At 37.2% G+C, this 19,240-nt stretch overlaps 1 protein-coding gene across 1 annotated transcript in view; it reads left to right on the forward strand.

Annotated features, from left to right (window-relative positions):
• The first annotated feature begins 7,540 nt into the window (after window positions 1–7,540).
• The window catches only part of LOC307143785 (uncharacterized protein), a 66,238-nt gene continuing 54,538 nt past the window's right edge, over window positions 7,541–19,240 (forward strand). The window contains exons 1-10 of the mRNA XM_079845546.1: window positions 7,541–7,659; window positions 7,995–8,064; window positions 8,187–8,213; window positions 10,754–11,125; window positions 11,219–11,293; window positions 13,368–13,748; window positions 13,831–13,917; window positions 14,960–17,629; window positions 17,717–18,685; window positions 18,779–19,228. Coding sequence (XP_079701672.1) covers window positions 8,019–8,064; window positions 8,187–8,213; window positions 10,754–11,125; window positions 11,219–11,293; window positions 13,368–13,748; window positions 13,831–13,917; window positions 14,960–17,629; window positions 17,717–18,685; window positions 18,779–19,228 — 5,077 coding nt within the window. The 5' untranslated portion in view covers window positions 7,541–7,659; window positions 7,995–8,018. The remainder of the gene's footprint in view (window positions 7,660–7,994; window positions 8,065–8,186; window positions 8,214–10,753; window positions 11,126–11,218; window positions 11,294–13,367; window positions 13,749–13,830; window positions 13,918–14,959; window positions 17,630–17,716; window positions 18,686–18,778; window positions 19,229–19,240) is intronic.

The raw sequence follows: 19,240 nt of genomic DNA on the forward strand, positions 1-19,240 counted from the left end.
GATCACGATTAAAAGATCTGGGATCTGTCAAATCATCTCAGATGTATTAAGCGAGGTACGAAAAACAGACCCCAGCTGTTGAAATGTAATCTCTAGCAGTAGAAGAATCTGAGGAGCTTCCATTCCCTTTTGTAAACGTTTCTGCACTTGTGTGTGACCACAGCTTCCTGCCAACCCGCTTTGGTAGCCTTGTGGACAATGCCCTGGTGTACATTTCAGGTTTTGTGTTTTTCTGTGATGTGTGCCATGGTGACCCTACAAAGGATGACTGATTATAGATGATTGATGGTTAATATACAGCCTTTTGTTATTGTTGTTATTATTATTATTATACCAATACTATTATTGTACCTACCAGTCACTATTTAATTTACTATTTTTATTATTGTCTATATTATTCTGCAATTGATATTACATTGTATTTGCTATTATTATTATTATCGTTATTATATTATACCACTTGCAATTATCAATCTATTATAGTTATGCTGGTAAATTATTGTACTTTTCACTAGTCACTATTTAACTATGTTTTATTATTGTCTCTATTCTGTAATTGATATTTCATATTCTATTGCTATTATTATAGTATTATACAAACTATGCTATTATCATTATATTATTGTATTTTTGATATTATATAATTATACTATTCATTATTTTATTTGCTGTATACTGTTTGTTTATTTCATTGACTATTTTTGTATTGACTATACACTATTTACTATTACTTCTCACTTTATCATGTATTTACTATTTGCATTGCAGTGTAGTTGTACCAAATCATATGTATAAAGGATCCATGAGTTATCTTTGTTATTGTATATTTAGAGTATCTACCTGTAAATATCTATCATTTTAGTGCTATAAAAAAACAGAAAGCAGCCTGCCAGTGTGATTTGTATTTGCAGAGGTTTCATTTTCTCAATGACGGTCAATTCTAAGCACAAGAAAAGCAAAAATCGGTTAAATACAGAAAATGCCTTTTCCACTATAAGAAAACTTTATTTCATTTAATGTGAAAATTAAATTATATCTCAGTATGGGCGTCTTCATAATTCTTATTCAAGTATAAAAAGCCAAACGCATTACAAGCCTTTGACAATTCCTTATTAAAATATATCTATTTTATAAGTCTAACTATCAAGATTTTAAGTAACTATAGAATAGAACTTTTAGTATACCACGTACATCATAAACCACTGAAATCGGTTGATAAATGTAAACGTTTTTTTTGTTTTTATCCAGAAAAGCCGCAGCTCACCCGTTTACTTGCATTTGTTTACAGTGCAGTCTTGCCCTCAGCAATATGGCGGACGCGTTGACGTATTGCAGCAACGTTCTAAAGCGGCCAATAGGGCGTCTATGTATTTATTATGTCTATGGCTGCGGCACTTTAAAGGGGCTATATGCGTTTTTCTGAAATTTAAACTCGCGACTGACACCTGTGGCCAAAAAACAGAACTGCTCTCATTTTCTGCTCGCTCTCGCAGCGGTGGTGACGTCACATCCGCAGACAGCGCGGGAAAAGACGACCCGCCAGAAAATAGGAAAAATAGGATACAGGCTTATAGGTGCACCCACTGAGCGGACAAGGTGTCAGTATGCTCATCAGGAGATGTTTGAGTCATAAATGGTAAAATAAATGGCTATTGTTACGTTTATTTTGGGGAAAAAGTTGCATATAGCCCCTTTAAGCCTCTGACACTCGCTTGTCACACAGAAGGAGAAGAGACCGTATTTACGTGCTTGCCAAAACCATAGACATATTATGTATATGGACAAAACCATTCACACAATTTTTGCTAACTGGCAAGCAGCATTAGCAGTTCATCTTCTTCTTTGTCTTCTTACTACTTCTTCGTCGTATCAATGTGTGCTCGGCAAGAGCGTTTTGTGCTTGAGCGCCACCAAGTCGTGTTTTACTGTCACTTCAGCAGCTCCAGGCACGTGAACAAAAGCGCCGATCTCATTGGTCGGCCAGTTTTTTACGCGCCGCGTCAAAATAAAAAAACCAACCCGAGGCGTTTTTTTAAAAATGACGCTTTTACGCCTGGCGTTTTGCATATCGGTGTGAACACTCTTTATACATTGGCGCCCATTGTTTAGTCCCGAGGCGTTAAACGTCGGCGATAAACGCGTGCGAAAATCGTCCCGGTGTGTACAGGCCTTTACAGTGATAATAGGAAATTAATTTTGGTTTTGAAAAAAAAGTTTTTCATCTCACCATAAACCCACCAGCTCATTATGCACAGATATATATATATTGAAATGCTTATCATAAACATTAATGAATGACAGGCACACTTCTTTAGGTTATAATTGGTATTTCCTGGTGCACATGGCAATTAATAAATAATTTAGATTTTCTTTTTACACATTTTTAAATTTTTCTATAATGAAGTCTAATATCACTAAAGTTCAATACCATAACATCAGTCCGTATAAAGCAATGCTATGTAGTGCAGAATGTGGAGTGTTTGGTGCCTCTCTAGTGGTTATTTGTCCTTTCAGGAGCTTGACATCTGTTATTTTATGGAATATAGCTCCAATTGTTTAAAAATTATATTGGTCCTGAAGTTTTTTTTTAATGAAAAAAATCCTCATTAGAGAATGATTTCTGCAGAATCATGTGACCCTGAAGACTGTAGTAGGCCTAATGATGATAAATTCAGCTTTGATCACAGGAATAAATGACACTTTACTATATATTCACAACAACTATTAGAAATTGTATTCATATTTCTTAATATTGTGTTTTTACTGTTTTTAATCAAATAAATTCAGCCTTTGAAAAATAAAAACCCATTCTGTGATTTATAAGCCTTTTGAAAAGTGAGGACATGGGTAACGTCCATTTCAACCTCTCCTTGTAAGTCATTATACACATTTGTGTCCTGATATTTCACAAACACACACACACACACACACACACACACACACACACACACACACACACACACACACACATGCTGTAAACTGCTACGTTAATGTTTCTGTGTGCATTGTGTGTCGAATAACGTGAATTGAACGTGGCATTACAATCTGAGAAATTCGAAAAGGTTGGCAGTAGTTTGCATCCCTGGAAATTAGTGTGTATATTGTTTAACATTTTTTAAAATCGTAAACAGTCGGGAAATATTGCTGTTTTGACTCCTGAAGTTCAGCTGTTTAGGCTATCTCACCGCTGCTCGGGTTCTGTGGACAATAAATCCCGCCTCCTCCGATTTGATTGGATATCTCAAATATTTTGACATTGACGAGCGCTTTACACCACTGAGACTGATCAGGCTAAATAGATGAGAGTTTCCAATCGTCTGGGCTGACGGAAGGATAAAGACTAGGCTACGTAAATGTACTATTATTCATTCTTCATATTTGCGTAGAAACGGGCCGGCCCACTTTGTCCAGAGGCGGCCCATCGGGAAAACGCCCGGTGCTCCCGATGGCCAGTCCGCCCCTGCTCTCTGGTAGCCTATATTTCACAGGTTTGGGTGCTGCAGAAAGAGGACCTCACTTCATTTGTACTCAACATCTTTGTGTTTTAAAGTTTTACAGTTCAATTTTTCATGTTATTTCAACGCACTTACTGAAGTTGCACTATTACTATTTATTATGTGTGAGACTGTTAATGTTGCATTTGATAGAGAGATTAGGCCTACTATTAAGAAGTGACTGGAAAACAATTGTATAGAAAATATATTGTTTTATAATGAAAGTATACTGTACAGTCTTTTTTGTTGAAAAAATATATATTACTGAAAGTGTTCAGCCATTTAAAATATGAGTTAAACATCAGGTTGGTATAGTTTAAGATGTCCATTTAATATCACGGTCAACCCTACAGCATGCATATGTTGAGATTGAGAAATTGAGACGATAAAGCCTGTCAACTTTTACTTCATGGTGGTGCAAGAAGAAAGCTCATTAAGCACGATTTTATATTGTAGGCCTACACAATGTCTCAATCTGGGACGTGAATATATTATTTTTAAACTGAGATATCTAGATTTCCTAAGTGCATTAAGTGCATTCTGCTATTCTGTTGACAATATAAATAGTAGTAAAGAAATTACTATTTGCGTTTATATTTTCAGTAGAAATAGTTAGTTGCTAATTTAAAAAGAAATGAGTGCATGTAACTTTAAAATACACTAACAAATTTGGAAAAACAAAGTAGATCCCACTTGAAATTTGTAATATGGAAATGTAAAAAATAATTGGATTCAATCAAAAATACACATTTAGAACTCTAAAGGTTATGCAGATCCACACAAAAAAAATGTCTAGATAAATGCTAAACTTAAGTTTACTTTATATGCAAATTATACAGATAGAACAATTAAGTAGTTTGTACAAAGAATAGTCTTGTTTGATCTACATAATAAAATGATGCAAAACATATCATTATATTTTTTAAGTAAATCAAGCAGAAAAGTTTTATCAGCGTAGATTTCCATATTTGATAAGTGCATTCTACTGGTATTCTGTTGACAATAGTAAATAATAGTAAAAATTACTACTACAAACTATTTGCATTTATACTTTCAGTAGAAATAAGCAGTTGCTAATTAAAAAAAGAAACAAATGAGTGCATGTAACTTTAAAATACACTAACAAATTTGGAAAAACAATGTAGATCCCACTTGAAATTTGTAATATGGAAAATCAAAAATACACATTTAGAACTCTTAAAGTTATGTAGATCACACACACAAAAAAATACTAGAGAAATGCTAAACGTAAGTTTACTTTATGCGCACATTTTCTTTCAACAGATAGAACAATTAAATAGCCCAGTATGTACAAAGACTATTGTTTGATCTACATAATATAATTATGCAAAAATACTTTTTTTAAGTAAATCAAGCAGAAAATGTTTATCAGTGTACCTGATATAGACTATATCCATATCGAATTGATATCAGAAATACATAGTTCCGCAAATCGAGACATCAAATCGAGACATCCGTATCAATAGGCCTACACAAAAAAACTGCACTACACAACTACATAAAGAATAATAAAGTTGAACCAGCAGAGATAACTGTTCAACAAGTTAAAAGCAGACTAAATAGATTGTATCATTAACCAATATTATAACTTCTAAATCACTAAAAAAGAGCTGAAAACAACAACAACAACACATTTTGGCAATAAGAAATGTCAAACGCTTACTTTGGCAAGGGAGCAGATCAAACCTGTTCAGTGTTTTTGTAGCATCATGGCCGCACGCGATCAGTCTGCGTCATCAGAGCGTGATCGTCGTGAACACGTGGGGGCGCCACTGATTCTCTCTCTCTCTCTCTCTCTCTCTCTCTCTCTCTCTCTCTCTCTCTCTCTCTCTCTCTCTCTCTCTGTGTGTGTGTGTAATCGCTGTATTGGGATTTAAATGAATAGTTTAAATGATTATTAAAGTGACCAAACTGGTTGCAGGTCTCAAATTCTATGTATTGGTTTTATTGCATTTATGAATGTTATGTGCTCACCTACCTAGGCTACATTTCATTGATTTACATAATGTATAATGTAATTAATTAATCTTTAATAAGAGACTATGTTAAAAATGAGAATAATGTCTGTTCAAATATGAAATTAAAAAGGTGAAAGGTGGCTACAAAATCCGTTTTCCCTTTTAACTTTTGACTAATATAAAATGAATGAGCTAAATTTGACTGATATGAGGAATACCGTCTGTGTAATTGTTTTAATTTCCATATTGATAATACTGATACTTACTTGCGTCAAATGTGTGTGTGGCAATGAACCTACATTTCTAAAGGAGCCGAAGAATGTTGCAGCACTGGTTGCTGTTCCCTTTCATAGAATATAAGGTTGGGGTGAGGTTCAGTTATTGCTCAGATCACCAAAAATGTTTGAGCGTTGTTTTCACGCTGATTGTTCACACAGGTGTGGCTGCATACGGCCTGCAGGGGCTTTGATCCGCCCTGACTGACAGCTGGTTCTCCCAGTCCAAGCTGCCAATATGCTTAGAATAGTTAGGAGGTAAAAAGAGGACACAGAAATATCACAATACGCATGAATGCACGTCATGATGTTGCTGCTGTCTATATGACGGGCGAGGCCACAAAAGAGCTACAAGGCACAGATCCACCCATGATTCATAATTCCATATTATTTTGATATTATAATGGGCCTATATAAATATAGGCCTATTACAGGCAGATTGAATCTGGCAATTTGATCCATTGCATAGGGTAAACCATCCAACTCACCACCCACAATATGACCCTAACTTTAAACAGCATGATTTGAATTTAATTTGCCATTATGGTTTAATAGTGTCAAAAAAAAGTTGTTTCAATTCTCCAAACTAATTTGAATGATCTCAAAAACAACGAATACCTAAAAATACGGCAAAACAATGTAATGTAGTAAATGTAAGCATAGCATTCTTTTCAAAAACATATAAAACAAGTCATCTATTGTCTAAAACAAGGTCTTGTATGAAGACAACACATGACAGACAGTGATTTGGGATCCTCTGATTCATAAATTAAAGTAACTCGTCCTCTCAATCGCTTCTCTCCTTTTCATACAACACCTCATCTTCCTCTTTCAATGCCCTCTTATTCTCTCTTCTCTTCTTTTTACCTCCTCCACTCGGTCTTCTCCTCTTGTTCTGCCAACTGCTCTTCTTCCTCTTCTTCATCTGGTAACTTATTTATATAAAGGGAAATCATAACTGTGACCCTGCATGGACCACAAAACCAGTCATAAGTCACACGGGTGTATTTTTGGTAATAGCCAACAATACATTGTATGGGTCAAAATGATCCATTGTTCTTTTATGCCGAAAATCATTAGGATATTAAGTAAAGATCATGTTCCATGAAGGTGTTTTGTAAATGTCCTACCGTAAATATATCAAACATGTATTATTAGTAGTAAAATGCGTTGCTACGGACTTGATTTGGACAACTTTAAAGGTGATTTGCTCAATATTTTGATTTTTTTTTTTGCTCCCTCAGATTCCAGATTTTCAAATAGTTGTATCTCGGCCAAATATTGCCCTATCCTATACCATATATCAATGCAAAGCTTATTTACTCGGATGATATATACATCTACATTTCCTGGTTGACTGGTTTTGTGGTTTGACAATTGTTGTGTGAACAGTTTAGTAAAATGTACTTTGTGGAAATATGGCTTAACTGTAGTCGCCTGTGTTGACAATTGAAACTTGGTGTAAAGTTAGTATTTTTTTTTTTTTAATGTTGCATGTCATTTGTATTTAGAATATGGCTCTGTTAACTATTTTGAGAGCATTGACCTTAGTTTGACTAAATGTGTAAAAGCAAACAGGCTGATAGACTGTGATGGTTCTGGGAACTAGCGTCCTCATCATTCAGATTCATTTGATTGTCTTGTAGTTCTCCTATATACGTTCATCTATTCAAGACTAAAATATGTGTTTCTCAATGGCAGGTGTACAAAGAAGCATTGTCGTCATGCAACATAGGAAAAAAATGTTGGAGGTTGGGTATTGTTTTTCAACCCATGTAGAAAAGGTCCACCCACACTTAATACAGTCACAGATAAGATTGCGAGACCTGAAGATCGTTCTTCATTGTATTCTTTAACTGGATTAAAGCATCACTGTGTTTTTGGAGTTTGCGAAGCAATATTTTGTATCAGGTAATATTACTTATTTAATTTTATCCCGTTGAGGTTTAATGACTCTTTAAATAATCTTGATACACCTAAATGATTTTGTAACATAAACGCTTTACAATAAGGTATAATTGGTTAGAATTATTCAATGCATTAACTAACATGAAGTAACAATGAACAATGTATTTTTTACGGTATAGTGATATTTAAAAAATAGTTTGTAAGATTAAGAAAGAGTATAAGTATTGTTCATTCTTAGTTCATGTTAGCTAACAAATGAAGGCTTTTTATGAAGTTGTTACATTTAATACAATATACAAATATATACATATTTTATACGTTTATGTTTGTGTTTGCAGGTGTAGAAGGAGCCGTTTATCACAATGAGGTTTACATTCTCATTGTGTGTTTTGATACTGCTGCCGTTTGGTGAGTGTTTATACATCTTTAAAGTTTGAATACACACCTGTGGCCGCAAATCATCAATAAGCGAACTGACTGTATCATCCTTCAAAGTTAAACCTTTGTTCTTATATTCTTTTGTTTTAAAGGTGAAATAATTGATGGACAGCAACCAGGTAATTCTCAATATTTATCTTCTTATAACAACACTATAATTATACTTCCACTTTACCTGTTATCCCTGTAGTGGAACTTTATGATAAACATGTTATTTCAATAGTATATAGTGACACTTCAATAACAGCTTTTCATAATAACAGTCTTAGCTGAAAAGTATGCAGTACGTACATTACGTATCTAAAATTGGCTGGCTAAAGTAAGAGTCTGTTTGGATCAGTGAATTTTAAAAAGCAAAGACCTTAGTGTGAAGAAATGTAAGGAAAAACTGTAAATGCATTCAAAAGCACCCCACTTTGTTTTGAAAAGTGCGATAATTTATGATATTGTCTCAGATAAATGTGTGGATTGTGAAAAATTTGAGCTGTTTTGCAATTCGCCCTAAAACCTTTGGTCTAAAAGTATGTACTTGTTCTCAAAGAACTATTTTTGAGCTTATCACAATAGTGTACACATGCAATGGGATGTACTACTGCGTCATGGAATTGCATCTTGAAAGACCTAGGTGTGTGATAAACATGTCGCCTGCCAATCATTCTGTCACAGTTGACATCATGAGATAACACACTTCAATACTTTAAAACATAAGGTTACCAAAACATTACAATACCAATACTTATTACACGGCTCTGTGGAATACTTGAATGCGGTTGGTCAATCACGCCCTCCAGCGGAATGTTATTCCCCGATAACAACTTATAAAAACTGATAACACATCAGGCTCATCCGGGTAACTGAAGTCAGCTCTTTACACTCGCTAGAAAGGGTTTTTCTTTGTTAAAGTTTTGCGTTGGGTGAGCTAATAAAATATTAAAGCTCAAATCAATATTTTGTGTACTATTATTTAATTATGTCATCTGGGTATCGCAGACTTGGCCTACTCCCTTCATTCATACAAACTGCCATTTTGAGATGATTTTTTTTGTACACTGTAATGGATTACAAGACAACAATACAGTACAATATTTACAGTCAAACCTAAATTTATTCAGCCACCTTCAACATTTCTCACATTATCACAGTTTATGCGCTGTAGTTTAGAAAATGGTAAGAAAATATGACAAGAACTCAGAGTTGAACTGTCAGAACAAATTCATCTCGATAATGTCAGATAACTTTGATAGAAGGGTATGTAATGGATTACAATCAACCAATCAGGTGTTCAATTTAAGTACACAATTAGATTATACCAATTTAGGTCAACCAATGACCAAGCATTGCTTCATTTTGTTCAGTCTGTGGTGTCAAAGGTCGCATTAGCAATTCAAGAAAAAACACTAAAGAAAAGCATGGTCAGGTCAAAGTGTCTGAATAATTTTGGCCCCAATTTTTTTTAAATCAATTTTACTGGTAGTCACTGTATGAAGAATTTTTTGGGTATAATATGTCACAGTTTACTTTTGCTATCCTCCCTTACATAAATAACTATAGTGCCCTGCACCCATTAGTAAAACAATTATATCTGGTGCCTGAATATTTTTTGGTTTGACTGTATTTATAAAGCACATTTAAAAACAACCAAGGCTGACCAAGTGCTGTACAGAAAAGAATAAGTCTAAAAATAGAAAAAATTAAAAACCTACCAAACTTAAGGAAACCACAACAATAGTAAAACAATCAAATCAAACCTATGATCAAGGAGTATTGAAAACCAAAGAGAATAGAGTCTTTAGAGCAGATTTGAAGGTGGAAATAGAGGGAGCAACGATGACAAACAGGTAGACGTTTTTAAAAGTTTAATCTCAAATCAATATCTCTTATCACCATAATTATTTATGTGGTGAAATGTCATAACAACTGTCTCTGTTGAAGCTTTGCGTTTAATGATCTAATGAAATATTTCGACTCGATATTTGACGTCCCGGACAGCAACATAGTGTCGCCCAGATCCGGCCCTCATCTGGCCGTGTAATAAGTGGGATAATGTACATCCAGCCAGTTGTTATCGCAGAATAAACCCCTTCGGAGTAATGCAAGATGTCCCGATCACCCTGTCTGGGTTTATTCTGTGATAACAACCTGCTGGATGTTCAATATCCATTACTTATGGTAGGAAATGTTAGGCTGTTTATATCCCCTTTGTCAATCCTAAAAGAAAAGAGATCACAAGTGAAAAAAGTACCTTAAAGGTGCAGTTTGTGATTTTTAGCGGCATCTAGCGGTGAGGTTGTGAATTGCACCCCCAATGCTCACCCCCTCCCTTTCGCAGCGCATAGAGAAGCTCAGGACACAGAGAGTGATTAGTGCTCTGTAGAGAAGTTTGTCCGTTTAGGGCTACTGTAGAAACATGAAGGCACAAAATGGCGACTTCACTGTAAGGGACCCGTGGTGTATGTAGATAGAAACGGCTCATTCTAGGGTCTTACATAACGGTTCATTATGTAAGGTCTTTATACACCACTGAAAACATAGTTATATATATTATATTGCATAAATACTACACACTGCACCCTTAAGCCTAATCTCATTAACAATAGTATGCAATGATATGAGATATGAATTTACATTTACAAACATTATTTTAATGTTTCCATAACAGATGACCCCTGCGACCACTACAATGTCCTGGATGAACCCCAGAGAGCCACCAACAATCAATATTCCTCTGAAATAAAGTGTGACTGTGAGGTCAGCTGGAACGGCTGGTACCGTCTCTTTTTTGATGGTCATAGTGTTCAGATGCCAGACACATGTGTCAATCAGGACAGCTGTGGCACTCATGCCCCACTGTGGCTGAACGGAGGACATCCAGAAGTTGGGGATGGAGTGGTCACTCGAGACGTCTGCGGTCACTATGACAATGACTGCTGCGCTTTTCTGTCCAATCCCATTCAAGTCAAAGCCTGTCCAGGAGATTATTATGTCTATGAGTTTGTGAAACCATCTTTCTGCTATTTGGCATACTGTGCAGGTAAATATACCTACATTTTTCTTTTGTCTACAGCATTAAGTCATCATTACATCTTTGTTGATTTAATTTTGATCTTATTTGTACTTTTTTCAGATGTAAGGAACATCAACGCCACCTATACCTTCTCAACCTCAGCTATAGAAATGACATCCGTGACTATTACGAATGGTAATGTAAAGTTTCTGAAGTAGTTCTGTTCAGATTAGCAAACCTATGCAGCCAGATCCGATCCTGCATGTAAAAAATGTGTGTGTAATGTGCAGCTGTGATTTTGATTCAGGTTTGCATCATTACTATTACTGTTAGCAGAAAATAAGCGCAGCTGCATTTTTTTTTCAATCACAAAAAAAGTCAAAAGGTCTGGGTAAATGAATTGAAGCAGAGTAGAAATATTCCAAAAATGTGCATTTCAAATCCTTTAATAAATGACAAATTCAAACGTCGTGATTTCTTAAGTATTCACCCCCTTTAATATGTCAAATGTCATTGGTTTCTGAAGTCACATAAATAGTATTTTTGTATTTTCGAACTAAAAAATATGGCTGATGTATTAAAAAAAAAAACACTTGCGCATAGTCAGGGAGTTTCAATTGATTGTAGCTGGTGAATCAGTATTTTGGCATAATTTACACCATGAAGAAAAAATTACTTTTGGTGGCTTTGCTAAAACTAATTTAAATGTGCAAGGCATGAAAATAAGAATATTTTCAAATCACTGGAATCCTTTAGTATACTTTTCAATCAGTGATTAAGAAAGGCATAATCTCTGCAGTTGACCCTGTCAAGCCAAAACTACACAGAAATGGCTGAAAAAAAAACATGTCCTTTAGTGACCAAGTCTGAGTTCAGATCTCAATCCAATTTACAGTAGGGGAAAAAAATCTGTCAACTCCCAATCTCCATGCAATCTGACAGAGCTTGAGCGGTTCTGCAAAGATGGTATAGGGGGAAAATTACAGTTGCCAGATGTAAAAAGCTGATAGAGACCTACCCACACAGACCCAAGACTGTAATGTTGTTAAAGGTGCATGTAAATGTAGACAGTGCAGTCAATTATTTTGTGTTTAAAATTCATCCAAAAAATGAAAATTAGCCCATGATTTACTCACCCTCTAGCCATCCTAGGTGTATATGACGTTCTTCTTTCAGACGAATACAATCGGGGTTATATTAAAAAATGTCCTGGCTAATCCAAGCATTATAATGGCAGCCCAAAATTTGAAGCCCAAAAAAGCACATCCATTATAAAAGTGCTCCACATGGCTCTGTGGGGTTAATAAAGGCCTTCTGAAGCGAATCGATGGGTTTGTGTTAGAAAAATAGGATCCATATTTAAAACTTTATAAAGTAAAATGTCTAGCTTCGGGTGGACCGCCTTCCATATTCAACTTATGAAGAAAGTGTAACTCCTCGTACGGTTCAAAGCGGTTATGCTACGTCTGACGTCATTGCCAGTTATGCTTTTATCGTAAGTTGGTGGTCTAGATATTTTACTTTATAATGTTTTAAAAATTGATCTTTTTTTCTTACACAAACCCATCGATTCGTTTCAGAAGCCCTTTATTACCCCCATTTTAATTTTCATTTTTGGGTGAACTATCCCTTTAATGCTTGCTATACATTTTGACACATAGAAACGCATACAAATATACAAGTCAAAAATAAAAGAAATTAAAAAATATTCAGTAGTTGGAAAATACTATAAAAAGTAACATTTCGAGGAGGAAGAGTTTCAAGGTTTCAAAAAAAAGTTATTTTGGACTGCAGAAGGAGTATTTTTACATAGTACGCAATAAAAAAAGAGAAAGGAAACTGCTTTCCATGTTATGACCACTTTCTATGCCACATAATCTAATGCCATATCCACAAAACTCCGTTTTAAATTAAATATTAAATCTTCAAATGGGTTCTGAAGCACTCCATTTTTACTGAAGGAAAACAACTGTGGTATGATGAGGGGTGAACGCAGCAAAAACTTTTCACAGTGGATTGGAAACCACATTGTATTGCAGTCTACAGTCAAAGTATTCTTACCGAAGTCAAACTGCTAGTAATCATTTTCTTTACACTTAAGTACAATGGGACTTAAGGTCTCCCTTTCACAATGCTAAATGATGTTAAATCTAAATTATGTTAAAATCAAAAAACATTTTAAACTTTTATTACTTATGCAATAGTACAAAGGATAGGCCTATATCAAGTAGAAATCGACTTACTCAGAAGCTTTTTTTCTCCATAACAGCTCCCCCTGTTGACCCCTGCCACAACTACAATGTCCTGGATGATCCATGGAGAGCCACCAACAATCAACATTCCTCTCAAATAATGTGTGACTGTGAGGTTAGCTGGAACGGCTGGTACCGTCTCTTCATTCAGGGTCAGAGCGCTGAGATGCCAGACACATGTGTTGATGAGAATAGTTGTGGCACTCATGCCCCACTATGGCTGAACGGAGGACATCCAACAGTTGAGGATGGAGTGGTCACTCGAGACGTCTGCGGTCACTGGGAAAATAGCTGCTGCAATTTCCAATCAGATCCTATTAAAGTCAAAGCCTGTCCAGGAGATTATTATGTGTATGAGTTTGTGCAACCAGCTTTCTGCTCTTTGGCTTACTGTGCAGGTAAATACATTTACATTTCCCCTTTGTTTACAAAAGTCATAATTGTAGCTTTGTTGATTTACAATGCATAAATGTTTTTCAGATGTAAAGAACACAAACACTACCCCTGCTACTGTCACTCCAGAGACAATGTTAACAACAGAAACTACAAAGATGGTCGTTACAACTGGTATGTGCTATATACACAAGGTTTTTTAATGTTTTTAAAAGAAGTCTCTTCTGCTCACCAAGGCTGAATATATGTTAAAATGTAATTTATTCCTGGGATGCAAAGCTGAATTTTCAGCATCATTACAGTCTTCAGGTGTCACATGATCCTTCAGAAATCATTCTAATATGATGATTTTATGCTCAAGAAATATTTAGGATTATTATCAATGTTGAAAACAGTTGTGTAAAACAGGATTTGTAGGATTCTTTGATGAATAGAAAGTTAATTTATCTGAAATAGAAAGCTTTTGCAACATTGTACTACCGTTTAAAAGTTTTTGGTCTGTAAGAATTTTTATTTATTTCTTTGGGAAAAAAATAAAGAAATTAATACATTTATTCAGCAAGGATGCATTAAATTGATCAAGTGAAAGTAAAGACATTTATAATGTTGCAAAAGCTTTATATTTCAGATAAATGCAGTTCTTTTGAACTTACTATTCATTAAATAATCCTGAAAAACATTGATAATAATAATAAATGTGTCTTGAGCAGCAAATCATCAAATTCTAATTATTTATGAAGGATCGCGTGACTCTAAAGACTGGAGTAATGATGCTGAAAATACAGCTTTGATTCACAGGAATAAACTGAATTTTAAAATATATTCAAATAAAAAACAGCTATTTTAAATAGTTTTCGCTGTATTTTGGATCAAATAAATGCAGCCTGGGTGAGCAGAAGAGACTGTCCGAAAAATGATCTAATAGACAGACAACTTGTGGTACTTGTGATATACAGACACTGGTAATTTAATGTTCAATGAGAAAATTATGTTTTTGTTTTTAATTGAGCAGATCAGATCTATGTAATGAGTTGCATTTATATAAGTTAAACAGTCTGTTAAACATATTTTGATTTGAATTTACATATAAGATTATATATATATATATATATATATATATATATATATATATATATATATATATATATATATATATAATGTTTAATTGTTTTTTAGTTTTTTAAGTTTAAATATATAAATTAACTTCCCCTTACAGACAATGTGGAAACAACAATGAAAATAGAAACAACAAAAGCAGAAACTATGGATACAACAACTTTAGAAAGTATCACAACCAAGAACACAACAGCAGAAAGCACCACAACAACTGCAGGAATAATAACTCTCAAACGAACCACAAGCGAAGCCACGACAGCAGAAAGCACCACCCCTGGGACAACAACTATGGGTACAACAACAGAAAGCCCCACAGCAACAGAAAGTACAACCACAGGCACATCGACTCCAGATATTACCAACACTGAGACCATATCAACAGATAGCACAACAGCTACAGAAAGTACAACCACAGGCACAACAACTCCCGAAAGTACCACAACTGCGAACACAAAAGCAGAAAGCAACACCACTGAAAGCACAGCTGTGGGTACTGTAACAACAGAAAGTACAACTACAGGCACAACAACTCCAGAGAGTTTAACAGCTGAGACCATAACTTTGGGTACAACAACAGAAAGTACCAAAGCAACAGAAAGTATGAACATAGGCACAACAATCACAAAAAATACAACAGCCGAGACCACAAAAGCAGAAGGCACCCCAACAGTGGGTACCACAACAACAGAAGGTACCACAAATGAGACCACAACAGAAAGCACCACCCCTGAGACAACAATTGTGGGTCATATCACAACAGAAAGCACTACAACAACAGAAAGTATGACTATAGGCACAACAACTCAAAAGAGTATAATAGCCGAGACCACAACAGCAGAAAGCACCCCATCTGAGACCATAGCTGTGGGAACAACAACAACAGAAAGTACCACAGCAACAGAAAGTACCCCAAGCAAGACCACAACAGCAGAAAGCACCACAACACAAGGCACCACAGCAACAGAAAGTACGAACACAGGCACAACAACTCTAGAAAGCACCAAAACAGCACAAACCACCACAACTGGGACTACAACACTGGGCACCACAACAACAGAAAGTACGACCACAGGAACAACAACTCCAGAAAGCACTACAGCAACAGAAATTACAACTACAGGCACAACAACTCCAGAAAGTACCACAAGTCAGACCACAACAGCAGAAAGCACCACAACTAAGACAACACCACTAGGCACCACAGCAACAGAAAGTACAACAACAGGTAAAATAACTCTTGAGAGTACAACAACCGAGACCACAACAGCAGAAAGCCCCACAACTGCAACCACAGCTCTTGGTACCACAAGTGAGACCACAACAGCAGAAAGTACCACATCTGAGACCATAACTTTGGGTACAGCAACAACAGAAAGTGTCAGAACCGAGACCACAACAGCAGAAAGTCCCACAACTACTAACACATCTGTGGGTACCACAACAACAGAAGGTACCACAAGTGAGACCACAACAGCAGAAAGTCCCACAACTACGAGCACATCTGTGGGTACCACAACAACAGAAGGTACCACAAGTGAGACCACAACAGCAGAAAGCACCACATCTGAGACCATAACTTTGGGTACAGCAACAGCAGAAAGTACCAAAGCGACAGAAAGTACGACCACAGGAACAACAACTCCAGAAAGTACAACAGTCGAGATCACAACAGCAGAAAGCACTAAAACTCCGGGTACCACAACAATAGAAAGTGGCACAAGTGAGACCACAACAACAGAAAACCACAGCACCACAGCAACAGAAAGTACAACCACAGGTACAATAAGTCTTGCGAGTATCACAACCGAGACCACAACAGCAGAAAGCCCCACAACTGCGACCACAGCTCTTGGTACCACAAGTGAGACCACAACAGCAGAAAGTACCACATCTGAGACCATAACTTTGGGAACAGCAACAACAGAAAGTGTCACAACCGAGACCACAACAGCAGAAAGCCCCACAACTGTGACCACAGCTGTAGGTACCAAAACAACAGAAAGCACTACAGCAACAGAAATTACAACTACAGGCACAACAACTCCAGAAAGTACCACAAGTGAGACTACAACAGCAGAAAGCACCACATCTGAGGCCACAGCTGTGGGTACCACAACTACAGAAAGCACTACAGCAACAGAAATTACAACTACAGGCACAACAACTCCAGAAAGTACCACAAGTCAAACCACAACAGCAGAAAGCACCACAACTAAGACAACACCACTAGGCACCACAGCAACAGAAAGTACAACAACAGGTAAAATAACTCTTGAGAGTACAACAACCGAGACCACAACAGCAGAAAGCCCCACAACTGCAACCACAGCTCTTGGTACCACAAGTGAGACCACAACAACAGAAAGCCCCACAACTGCAACCACAGCTCTTGGTACCACAAGTGAGACCACAACAGCAGAAAGTACCACATCTGAGGCCATAGCTTTGGGTACAGCAACAACAGAAAGTACCAAAGCGACAGAAAGTGCCACAAGTGAGACCACAACAGCAGAAAGCCCCACAACTAAGACAACACCACTAGGCACCACAGCAACAGAAAGTACAACAACAGGTAAAATAACTCTTGAGAGTACAACAACCGAGACCACAACAGCAGAAAGCCCCACAACTGCAACCACAGCTCTTGGTACCACAAGTGAGACCACAACAGCAGAAAGCACCACATCTGAGACCACAGCTGTAGGTACCACAACAACAGAAAGCACTACAGCAACAGAAATTACAACTACAGGCACAACAACTCCAGAAAGTACCACAAGTCAGACCACAACAGCAGAAAGCACCACAACTAAGACAACACCACTAGGCACCACAGCAACAGAAAGTACAACAACAGGTAAAATAACTCTTGAGAGTACAACAACCGAGACCACAACAGCAGAAAGCCCCACAACTGCAACCACAGCTCTTGGTACCACAAGTGAGACCACAACAGCAGAAAGTACCACATCTGAGACCATAACTTTGGGTACAGCAACAACAGAAAGTGTCAGAACCGAGACCACAACAGCAGAAAGTCCCACAACTACTAACACATCTGTGGGTACCACAACAACAGAAGGTACCACAAGTGAGACCACAACAGCAGAAAGTCCCACAACTACGAGCACATCTGTGGGTACCACAACAACAGAAGGTACCACAAGTGAGACCACAACAGCAGAAAGCACCACATCTGAGACCATAACTTTGGGTACAGCAACAGCAGAAAGTACCAAAGCGACAGAAAGTACCACAACCGAGACCACAACAGCAGAAAGCCCCACAACTGCGACCACAACTGTGGGTACCACAACAACAGAAGGTACCACAAGTGAGACCACAACAGCAAAAAGCACCACATCTGAGACCATAACTTTGGGTACAGCAACGACAGAAAGTACCAAAGCGTCAGAAAGCCCCACAACTGCGACAACACCACTAGGCACCACAGCAACAGAAAGTATGAACACAGGCACAACAACTCCCGAAAGTACAACAACTGCGATCACAACAGCAGAAAGCACCACCCCTGATAGCACAACTGTGGCTACTACAACAACAGAAAGTACAACTACAGGCACAACAACTCCAGAAAGTATAATAGCCGAGACCACAACACCAGGAAGCACCACATCTGAGACCACAACTTTGGGTACAACAACAGAAAGTACAACAACTCCTGAAAGTACCAGAACATCAGAAAGAACGAACACAGGCACAACAACTCCCGAAAGAACAACAACTGTGATCACAACATCAGAAAGCACCACTCCTGAGACCACAACTGTGGCTACTACAACAACAGAAAGCACTACAACTCTGGGTACCACAACAATAGAAAGTAGCACAAGTGAGACCACAACAGCAGAAAGCACCAAAACTGTGGACACCACAATAACAGAAAGTACCACAACAGAAAGCACTACAGCAACAGAAAGTACGACTACAGGCACAACCACTCCAGAAAGTACCACAACTGAGACCACAACAACAGAAAGCACAACCAAGGAGACAACAACTGCAGGTACAACAACAACAGGAAGCACCACAGCATCAGAAAGTACCACAAGCGAGACCAAAACCGCAGAAAGCACCACACCTGAGACAACAACTCTGGGAACAACAACAGAAAGCACCACAGCAACAGAAAGTACCACCCCTGAGACAACAACTGTGGGTACTACAACAACAGACAGCACCACAACTGAGACCACAACACTGGGCACCACAACAACAGAAAGTACAACCATTGGCACAACAACTCCAGAAAGTGCAACTGCCGAGACCACAACAGCAGAAAGCACCACAACTGTGGGCACCACGATAACAGAAAGTACCACAACAGAAAGCACTACAGCAACAGAAAGTACGACTACAG

This window comes from Gobio gobio, assembly GCF_949357685.1.
Source record: "Gobio gobio genome assembly, chromosome: 20".
Lineage (NCBI taxonomy): Eukaryota > Metazoa > Chordata > Actinopteri > Cypriniformes > Gobionidae > Gobio > Gobio gobio.